The following is an 11,989-nucleotide window of genomic DNA, read 5'->3' on the forward strand; positions in this document are numbered from 1 at the left end:
CCTTACCACGCTGCATGAGTACACAGCCTAAACCCTGATTCGAAGCATCGCAGTAAACTACGAAGTCCTCTGTTCCCTCTGGTAGTGATAATACTGGTGCACTACAGAGAGCTTGGTTCAGAGTTCAGAAGGAAACCTCCTGCTTTTCTGTCCATTTAAAGGGTACACCCTTATGTGTAAGCATGGTAAGTGGCTTGGCTGTTTTGGAGAAGTTCTGAATGAATCTCCTGTAATAGCCTGCGAGACCTAAAAATTGACGAATTTTTGTGGGTGTCGCTGGGACTGCCCATCCTTCAATGGCTTTGATCTTAGAGGGGTCCACATGTATCTCTTCTTGGCTGACAACATGACCTAAAAAGTTTACGCTACAGAGCCAAAACTCGCATTTAGAGAGTTTTGCGTACAACTTTTCAGTTCGTAGGGTTTCCAAGATTTGCCGGAGATGTCGGCCATGCTCCTCTTCGCTTCGAGAATAGACTAGAATATCGTCGATGAAAACGATGACAAAGTTGTCGAGGAATGGTCGTCAGACTCGATTCATTAGGTCCATGAATGCGGCAGGGGAATTCATTAGACCGAAGGGCATTACAACGAATTCATAATGTCCATAGTGGGTTCGGAAAGCGGTTTTGGGGATATCCTCTTCCCGGACCTTGAGCTGGTGGTAGCCGGACCGTAGATCTATCTTAGAGAAGTAATTTGCTCCCTGGAGCTGGACGAACAGGTCGTCGATTCGTGGAAGTGGGTAGCGATTCTTGATAGTGAGCTTATTCAGCTCTCTATAATCGATACACATCCTCAAGGATCCGTCCTTCTTAACAAAAAGGACCGGAGCTCCCCAGGGTGAGAAGCTAGGTCGGATGAATCCTTTACTCAAGAGCTCGCTGAGTTGGCTTGACAGTTCTTGCATCTCTGCAGGAGCCAACCTATAGGGTGATTTGGCCATTGGCGTAGCTCCCGGTACCAGGTCAATTCGGAACTCGACTTTTCTTTCCGGGGGTATCCCTGGAAGATCTTCGGGAAAGACGTCCAGGAAGTCGCAAGCTACTGGGATGTCTCGAATATTGACCTCTTCCTTGGACTTATCCACTATGTGTGCCAGAAACGCCAAGTCCTTCTTTTGAAGACACTTTTGTGCCTTAATGCAAGAGATAAGACGAAGGTTCGTACTAGGTTTATCTCCGTATATAATTAGGGTTTCGCGATTAGGGAGATGAAGGCGAACGACCTTCTCGCGACACAAAATTTCGGCATGATGGGGGCTTAACCAGTCCATGCCGATAATCACATCAAAACTCCTAATAGTTACAAGCATCAAGTTTATTTGAAAGGTATGATGATTTAAGGTTAGGGTACATCCTACATAGATTTCCCCAGCTGATTCTGTTTTCCCATTAGCCATTTCCACCGTAAAGGTTTCATTAAGCCTTTGGGGTTGTTGTTTTAGCAAGTGTTTGAATTTGTAACTCACAAAGCTTCGCTCTACTCCGGTATCAAACAGGATGCATGCATATGAGTGGTTAAGGAGAAACGTACCGGTGACGACAGCGGGATCCTGAACCGCTTCTCCTTGCCCCATAGTCAGCACTCTTCCTACTGCTCCTGTCGTCTGGGTGTTCGCATTGGGACAATTTCGTCTGAAATGTCCGGTCTTCCCGCACCCATAACAGGTATAACTGGCTCCGTCCTTGTTGTTGTTGTTGTGCATCTGGTTTTGTGGAAACTGGGCCTTACAATATTTTGCTGTATGGCCCTTCCGGTTGCATCTTGTGCACATCATCTCTCTGTATTCCCCGAGGTGATGGTAGTTACACTTGTTACACTTGGGAAGACTCCCTGTGTACTGCCTCAGAGTATTCGGCGTGGATGAGGCTGGAGCATGTGGTGCTGGGGTAGCTTGGGTTGCTGCATGGACAGTCACTGTCTGTTGCTTCTTAGATGACTCTGAGTTCTGTTTACCTCTTCTCTTGTTACTCTTTCCTTTCTTTTTCTCTTCTTCCTTCTTAACATCCGCTTCCACGATCTTAACACTCCTCTTGTTGCCATGATCATACAGTTTCTTGGCCAATCTTTTGGCGCTATCAAACGTCTCAGGGTTTGCCGCAATGACATTCCCTTGGATAGGTGCAGTCAATCCCCAGATGAACCTCTAAATCTTTTTCCCTTCTGAGGTGATCATACCCGGACACAAAAGGGATAGCTCGCTAAACCTGGATATGTATGCTTCGATGTTGGAGTTTTGAACTGTCAAGTTCCACAATTCTTGTTCCATCTTTTGTATCTCGCCTCTAGGGCAGTACTCTGCCAACATCATTTCCTTCAGTTCTTCCCAAGGCATCGTGTTTGCCACGGGTAGGGTCATGGCTTCAATGTGACCATTCCACCATGAAAGAGCTTGATCAACAAAGGTACATGCTGCGAACTTGACCTTGCACCCATCTGGACACCCGCAAATTTCAAAGACGGATTCGATTTTCTCAATCCACCTCTTTAGGGTTATGACGCCTCCCGTTCCATTAAAGGTTCGTGACTTGGCGTTGGTGAAGTCTTTGTAAGAGCATGTTTTGGTAGGTCCTTGATTTATTCCATTGTTTGAACTTCCAGCTCCCTGTCCGTTTCCTCCGCCATTGTTCCCCTGGTGGATTTGCGCCATGGCCGATGTGACTGCAGCAGATACAGCGGCTTGAAACGCGGCTGAGTTGACTTCCGGTGGTGTCGGTGGTTGGTTAATTCCGCGGTTTGGTCTCTGAGGCATCTTGCTGTTACGGAACAGAAAGATGTTGAGTATGTATTGTTTTTAAGTTGAGGATTTCGTGAATCGATTTTCGTATCTAATTGTTCCCATAAATTCACATCAACAATAATAGTATAAAACACATAGCAGGTCATAACATCACCATAAAACACATAATATTTTTCACTAATAACATCCGTACTTTGATACATGAAAATTTGCTCGAAAGAGCATACATAGAGGTACAAAGTTCGACAGCATAACGACTCTATGTGTAGTGTAATCACTTAAACATGGAGTCGGTAGTACATAATATAGCAAACATGGAGAACATAGCACTAGTAGGGAAGTCTACTGGTCCGAAGTGCTCTGAGATGCATCGGGTGGTGGGGCTGATGATGTGGATGCGCCCTGAAGACGCGCCACCTGACGTTCTGTGGCTCGTAGTCGATCCTCCCACATCGCTTGACGTAGTTGAAAGTTGTGGATTACCTCTTGAGTTTCTCGCTCCGCCCGGGCCACTAAGGCTCACATCTGATTCAGTTGCTCGGCCGTGTCCTGGGCCAGGTCGCCAGTTTTCCGTAATCGTCTCACCATGACAGGAAGTGCTCGGTCAGCCGGTCCTCCCTCCCTCAAGTCATAGAACTGGAGAGCCATGCCAAACGGGAGTCGCTGTCCATGTTGTCTGCTCCATCTCCAAATGTCGATACCCCAGGGAGGGGTAGGGCCGTTAGGGCCCATCCGGTGAGCTGGCACCCTCACTGGGTATGGGGGGTTGATGACTACAGACTCAGTGTCCGAATCATCGTTGTTGTCGCCACCCGACTCTTCCTCTTCCATGTCTTCCACAGGTTCTGCAGGTCCTTCTTCGATTTCCTCTTCCGGTTCCTCTTCTTCCATGGGGTCCTCTTCAGGCTCCTCGTCAGATTCCTCTAGCCATCCGTTATTTCCCTGATTGGGGAAATATGGATCTCCAGGGAGATGGAACCCAGCCATACTGTCTGCACGGGGGGGGGGGGGGGTATACGTAAAGAGGTATATAAATAAGCTATTATTAATCCTAAAATATTTTTAGTTGTTATAAAAATTGGGTATGCCTTGGGTTTACTGACCATCACGATCGTTCCAGGGCATGTGATAGTTGTATTACGAAGAAATGTAGTTGATCAGGCTACATTCATCCCTAATACAACTGTGAACAGTCCTGGCTTAACCGGGATGTCAGGTTCTCCCAATCGTTTTATTCGATTCGTTATTGTGTTCATTTTTCTAAGTCGCACAAATAAGAGTGTTTATTGATATATTTTATTTGTTTTGTTCAGAGTTGTTTAGTCCCTCATTGGGTTTATAGTTGCATATCAATGTGTGGTTAGATATGCTAGTTCACTATAAACAGAGCTCTGATACCAACCTGTCACACCCCCGAACCAGACGGCGGAAACGTCCGGGGGCTCTGATACCAACCTGTCACCCTAGACTGGCCGAGTCTAACTGTAGCGAACAGCTTAGGTGTGGGGGAGCCACCCCCGTATAGATCTATACACAAACTCTCGCTCTCCCTCCAGGAGACTTTGATTACAACTACAGACTACGACCGACACCTATTGGTGTCACCCGTTATTACTCACTCAATCCACATGAATTCGTTTAACCTTGATTAATGATCCGATTTTAGTTTACATGAAGAGAAGGTAAGCCTAACAGACGAGGAGAAGAGGACTACTAGGTCCTACTAATTTCGTATGTTATTTAAGGCTGTCAAGTATACGAAAAACGCGTTGGCCCATTTCGCATATAATTTATTTGGACCTTACTAGTAATGCTAATGGGCCACTAAGGCCCAATAGCATGTTAAAACCATTGAGGGTCCATTAAGCATGAAATTGGGTCACAGGAGGCCCAATAACATGTATTATTTAAGTTGGGCCCAAAAGCCATGTTAATGAGTCACGAAGGCCCATTAAGCATGATTAGAATCTCTCAAGCCCAACCATTTGAACGTTTACTTGCTTTGTTTAGTACTAATGTTGCGATTTGTTTAATCGATATGACTTATAAATCACGAAATTGTTTTATAACGATTTATAGATTTATAAAATAGTTATTTTCCTATTTAAAACCCATAAGTTATAAACTTTTGTATATTTTGACCAAATTATTATTATTATTAACATAATTGACCAAAAACATTAGTTTGACCTATTCAGCCCCCTTATTTTGTAAAGTTGGCAATTTTTGCCCTTTTTATTAAAAAAATGACATTTTAGGTCCTTGAACCATTTTTCTTGACATCTTTTACCCAAACACTTATTTAAATAATGTTTTAAGCCCAAAAGTAACTTTTTGAAAGGTTCAACCCCTTAGTTAAAAGATTTGCATTTTAGCCCACCTTTTTCGCAACTTTTACACTTTTTACCCAAAGTCCAAAATCTTTGCATTTTAAATCCTTTTTAACAAATATGATCATTTTAAACCCCGGAAATAGATTTATTTACCTTCCTACCCACTGTTTTGAGAAATTTCCATTTTAGCCCCTTAAGAAACATATTTTTCGCAACTTTGGGCTTATGGGCCGAAAAGCCCAAAATTTAGCCCAATAAGCCATAAAATTTCATTTTTAGTCCTTTGAAAAACATAATGTTCATAGAAACTTCTATTTTAACTGTTTTGGCATTTTGAACCTTGTAAAAACCGTAAATGACAACTTTTTCCCAAACTTTTACTTATTTGACAAAAATAGCCCAAAATGAGTTTGATGTTATAGTATGTTATTTTAAAGCTTGTATATTAGTTTATCTTGACATGTTGAGTGAAATATGAACTAGATCACATATTTTTCCTTCTTGAACTATGGATCTCGAAATATCTTTCATTTTTAGCACAAATATATCACAAAATCACAAGAAATCACACATAACATACAAATACACATAGATCTTCACATTTTACTTGCATTCTCCCCCATAAAACATATGAAAACTGAAAATAAAGGGGTATGAAACTCACCTTAGGTTTGTGGGTTCGGTTTTGAAGAAGGAAATGGAAGAGTTTTGGTCCTAGTAAGCCTTCTTGGGTGGATCTCGAACTTAGAGTTCTCTAAGATGATGATCATGAGTTTGTGTGAGTTTAGAAAGATTCTTGATGAAATAAACAGACTAGATTATAGATCCAAGCATTTAACTTACGTAAGGTGATGATTCTTGTGGAAGAACCTCCTTGAAATGCTCCAAGATCTCAAAAATTTGGATGGAGAATAGGATGTGCTTGAGAGTGTTTAGGATGAGAGTTTGAAGATGTGTGTGTGTGTGTGTTTGGTGATCCTCGGCCGATATTTGGATGGAGAATAGTTTAATTGTAGTTAGTTAGTTTATTTACACTAGTTCTATTGGATTGCATTGGTGATTGAATACAACCATTTCCCCGAGGATCGATACCCCTTTTTACCATTATATTACGTTTTATTTGCAAACAAAGGATGTAATTTGCTTGGTGGACTTGACATCCCACCAATACAATCACACAATATATAGTGTTTATATATGAACCTAACTCTCTCTCTCTCTCTCTCTCTCTCTATATATATATATATATATATATATATATATATATATATATATATATATATATATATATATATATATATTACACCTCTCACCCTTATTTCTTCAAACCAAAACCAAATTTTTATATATTTCTATTGTTTTTTCTCTCAAAATCAGTAAAAAATGTCATCGTCTTCGTCTTCTTAAAAAATTTTAAATTATTTTGATGTTGCTGTTGCTTGTTCTCAAATGATGGCGTATGACACTTTATGCAATAACACAACCGAAAGTTCTCAACGGAGAACATGAAGATATATTTATAGAAACCGTGAAGAAGCCAACCAACATTTGATACAAAACTACTTTCATGAGAATGCCACTTTTCAAGGGTACTACTTTCGAAGGCGCTTCAGAATGTTCAAAGGTTTATACGAACGTATAGTCGAAGATTTAACGAGTAAGTGTATTTTTTCCAACAACATTTCGATGCTAGAGGTACACCCGGTTTCACTCCCTTAAAAAATTCACAGCCGCACTTCGTTAATTAGCTTATGGCATCACGTCGAATGCGTTGGACTAGAGTTTTAGGATGTTCGCTAGGACCGCACAGGATAGTCTCCATTTTTTTTTTGCAAAAATGTTATTGAGTTTTATGGTCCAAAATATTTACGTAAGCCTACACGCAATGACATCTTACAATTGCAAGCTCATCATGCTAGCGTACATGGTTTCCTAGAATGATAGAAAGTTTAGATTGTCTCCATTGGACATGAGAAAATTGTCCTACATCATACCATGGTCAATTTACTCGAGGTGATCATGGTCACCCAATGATCATACTTGAAGCGGTGACGTCACAAGATCTATGGATTTGCCATGCTTTTTTTGGTTCTCCCGGTTCAATTAACGACATCAACGTTCTTAATCATTCACCTATAATTAACAACATACACGACGAATCTGCACCAAATTCTTCTTTTGAAGTGCATGGAATGCCATATAAGTATGGTTATTATCTTGTTGATGGGACTTATCCTGAGTATGTTGTGTTTGTTAAATTGTTTACGTGTCCACATGATTCTAGATGGAAAAAATTCAAGAGAGCTCAAGAAAGATTTAGGAAGGATGTCGAGCGGGCTTTTGGAGCTCTTAAGAAGCGTTGGTACATATTGAATAAACCAACAATTTATTTCGATGAGGAAAACTTCAAGAAATCATGTATTCATGTATCATATTGCATAATATGATTATAGAAGACGAAGGAAGAGTGATATGTGCGTATGACGAGCATGAAACCATCCTCGAGACACAACCGATAGAAATTGGTGGCGACGAGTACATGGATAGAAGAGCAGAGGTATGTAGCACTGAAACATTTCACAATCTTCGCATAGACTTGGTGGAACACATTTATGCGATTCAACACATTAACCTCAATTTGGATCCCTCGAATGACCCAAAAGACGAGTTATCGGAGTACTACTTCATGTAGTATGGTTTAGTTATTTTATTTGTATTTTTTAAGTTATTTTAATCGTTTCATGTGTGTGTGTTTTAAGTTTGTAGGTTTTATTTTTAATTTCATGTTTTATTATTATTATTATTTTTTTTTTTTAAAAATTTAAGTAATGTAATGTAAAGGATTTCAATTTTTAAGTAATGAAATGTTATGTTTTTTTTTATGAAAATTAAAGTTTTTATTTAAATTAAATTGTTAAAAAAAGTGTGACATCACTCATTGGGTGTAGCAAAGAACTACACTTTTGTGGTAAAAGCTTACGCGTCGCTTACATGGCAGTGAGGGAAGTATGGTTTCTGTGACACCACTCCCTCCAGCCTTATGGAATAATAACTTACCATATATAGGAATCAATTATGGTATGGTCTAAGACCAATTAAATTTCAATTATTAGTACATAATGCTCATCCATAAAACGAGCATCTGATTGCATCAATAGATGTGAGAATCGGTTCATTTAGACCACATGGTATGGTAAATAATCATATTTCACTTTTGAGTGTCACGTCAGCTTACCCTCACTCTCATTTCACTTACCAAAGGCAGGAAATGATCATCTTTTATTATCTTTATTTTTTTTAATATTTATACAAATAGTATATTTGTTGTAGGGAATTAAAAACCATAAATTTAATGTATTTTTTAAGTGTGTGTGTGTATATATATATAATTTAATAAATATTAAAAAATTGAAAAAAATTAAAAAAAAGTTGACCAATCACACGGGGAGAGAGAGTGAGGGATAGCCTCCCCTCACTCGGTTCCCGCAAAGCGATTCCCGTACCCTCGTTATCGTGTTTTGAGGTGCGAAAAATTTTCCCGCTCATCATTCCCATTGTATACCCTCGAGCCTTATAGACCTAGTTTACCATATATGTAAATTTGAATGTGTAATTATGAGTGTTATAGATAATGGTGTAAAAAATGTACTAACTTGATTAACCTGAGCCAAACCCGAATCCATATAAGGTAAATATGGTTGGATTTAATACGGTCTAAAAGTCAGAATTAGGTTATTTGGGTTAACCCACCAAACCCCCAAATATATAGGGTATGTTTTCAATTTGTTTTTTTAAACGGCTAAGTGGTTAACACACACCCTCTAAATTTTACTTCTAAACTACTTATTTTGTCCACGACAAAACTTACTCTCAACCTCTTTGGAAGGGACACATTTTCAAACACTTTGTTATTGTTAAGCAAAAGACTCTTTAATACGTAATTAAGCTAGTTTCTACTACGAGGTGGCCCGATACATGGTCGACTGCAACAAATTGAAAGGTTCAACATCAAATCAAGCTTTTGGAAAACCAATTTTGCTGTGAGTTAAAAATAGAACAAGTCATTATAAGGTTATTATGTTTGTGTACATAAAGACGATTTGAATGATATGAATATACATAAACATCAATTGCCTAGATTAAATCATTGCGTTTAAAATAACCTAATCACCAATGACGATGCTTAGTTTTACTACATTAACTTTTTAATAGAGACAATATGTACATATTATAGACATCCAGATTTACTCGTAAAATGGTGCAAAAGAGAATTCATTTGCAATACACTTACGTTAAATAGCATATATATGATTTATGTTATTTACTCTTATTGTCATTTTATTTTATTTAAATTCTCAAAAGGTGTTTTTACATCACATACTTATTTTTGAAATAAGTGAGTTTTAATATTGCTTCTTGAATTTGTTTCTTCTTATTATAAAAAAACTTTAATGACATTTATTTGATAATTATTATTATATTTTTCTCCATATATTAAATGGGAGAGGGTGAATAAAGTGTGACAGGTCATTCAAAATCAATGGCCTAAATTAAATTCCAAATTGAAAATATATTTCGAATTAGGATTTAGAAAAATATATTGCTATTTGTAGATTACGATTATTATTGTTACATTAATCTTTAAAAAACATAATTACAACCAAAGTGGCAACATAAACATATTAACATCATGACTCTTAGTTGTTTAGATCCCGATTTTGATCTTAAGATCTTACTAGCCAAAAACGATTTCGATCTCACTAGGATCTATATGAAACAAGATATATAGTGAGATCTTTGGATCCCGACTAAGATCTTAAGATCTTAACATGAGCCGATAACACCTCTCTAGTTTTATTATATTGTCGAACCTGAAAATTTCGTTTATTCAACTTGAAATCGAACATCACAAGTTGTAATAAAACTTACAGAGCATCATCATTTCATCAATTCATCATGAAGTAAGCAGATTACGCTCATGATATTCCATTAGTGATCTTAAGTCTTTAGTTGTAGATGATAATGAACTTGTTTCTTTTTGTAATCGAGATGTTTTCTTTCTAAAATTTACGGTTTGCAACAACAAAATTATGATTAATGCTTAAAAAATTAAAGTTGGCTCCATATTGTCGTCTAAATCCACATCAAATGATAATGTATACTGCACACCCAAAGCATTATGAATAAATTTGAATATAAGTTCATTTTGTTGAATCTTCTGATCATGATCTCGTAACATATAAAACGATTTTAGGTAAGAGTCCAATCTTGATAAATTTTAGTCTCTTAACATCATATTGGAAAAAGAAAACAACATGCTCACTTAAATTATACCTTAAAACATTTTTTTTATATCTTATAGACTTTGTACTTTACCCGTACGTCATCATTATAAAGACATAAGAAATAGCACCAATATTTTTTGGAATTGATTCGTACACAACAATTTATGCATTATAAAGTTGTACAATACAACATTTTAAAACACCAAGTGTTATGTTTGAGAAAAATTGTTATGTACAAATCATCTCCCATATTTTTTAACCAAAGACAAATCGCCCTCAAAACTTTATAATTGTATATGAATAAATTTATTTAAATGCATAAGAATAAATTTATAGTGTACACCTCATCGATGCATGTTTTCTTATCAAAGAAGATTTTGGTCAACGTACATAAAAGTCCAACTAACTCGCCCTCTTAAAAACCCTACGATCATTAATCAACCCAAAAATGATTCCAAGTTTCGGAAGTAATTAAATCCCTTTTTTCGAAAAATAAAAGAAAGGATGTCACATTTTATAATAATAATAATTAATAATAATAAAGACAACACTAAATGCTTTAATGGTGAAAGTTACTCGTTAATCAAAGCCAACTACTAAGATGTCTCGTGATTAATTTGGTTTTTATTATTTAATGCACACTAAAAAAATACAAAATCAAACTCTTTTCTATGAAATGTCTTTTTCTATATAATTTTATATAAAAACATTCAATGATTTCATATACAAAAATAAAATAAAGTTGAAAACATGTACCCCTTAACCTTCTATCTGTGTCGTATTCTTCGGTCAATTTATTCATTTGTTAACTCGCTTTAAGAAGATGTATATATGAATATGATTTACTTTATGTGATTGAAAACATCAAGTCAATGGTATGGTATCAATGTATTGACTCTAAATATATCTACAAGCAACGTAAAAATTATCATTACGAAGAAAAATATATGATGTCCACATAAAACGAGCAACATATAACACGATTTGAATGAGTCTACAATTGCAAAAACACATGAGGCATTTACAGTATAATTTGAACGAATAAAATTCATTTTACATATATTAGTTAATAGTGTTTTAACATCATGTTGGGAGATTTTCTATTGTTTATGTTAGATTTTTGGGGTAAGAAAACACTTGGAATTGTGAGAATTGTAATAAACACTTTCAAAGTAAGTATTTCGGTGGTACTCTCGAAATAAACAATTGGGTAAGACTAAGGTGTTGTTTGTTTTTTCTGAGGCAAAATGTCTGCAGTCTGCGGACCACATCTGTAGACCTCTGCAGTAGAAGAGGTGGACCAAACGTCTGCAGTCTGAAAAAAGAAGACTGTTTGTTTTTTAACATCTGCGGACTACTAAAATAAACTGAAATCTAAATAAACTGATTTTTTTAAACTTCAAAGTGATTTTTTAATATTTTTATGAGTTTGTTATAAATAATTAATGAATCTAGATCAACTTTTATGTATTATTATATAAAAAATAAAAATAAAAATGGTATGGATTAACGTATATATTTGATAAAAATCAACAACTTTGGTTGCAAAGTTATAACTAAACATTATAATTAGTAATCAAAGAATTTGATACATAAATGAATGGAAATAAACTTCGATTTTTTCAATT

At 36.6% G+C, this 11,989-nt stretch overlaps 1 protein-coding gene across 1 annotated transcript; it reads left to right on the forward strand.

The window, feature by feature from the left end:
- Nucleotides 1–7,106: 7,106 nt before the first annotated feature.
- On the forward strand, nucleotides 7,107–7,768 carry LOC145158530 (uncharacterized). The gene is made up of 2 exons (XM_079077416.1): nucleotides 7,107–7,434; nucleotides 7,530–7,768. The coding sequence occupies exons 1-2, from the start codon at nucleotides 7,107–7,109 to the stop codon at nucleotides 7,766–7,768; spliced, it is 567 nt and encodes a 188-aa protein (XP_078933542.1).
- The last annotated feature ends 4,221 nt before the right edge of the window (nucleotides 7,769–11,989 follow it).

Source organism: Lactuca virosa, chromosome 2 (assembly GCF_052849685.1).
Source record: "Lactuca virosa cultivar CGN04683 chromosome 2, Lactuca_virosa_CGN04683_v6, whole genome shotgun sequence".
Classification (NCBI taxonomy): Eukaryota; Viridiplantae; Streptophyta; class Magnoliopsida; order Asterales; family Asteraceae; genus Lactuca; species Lactuca virosa.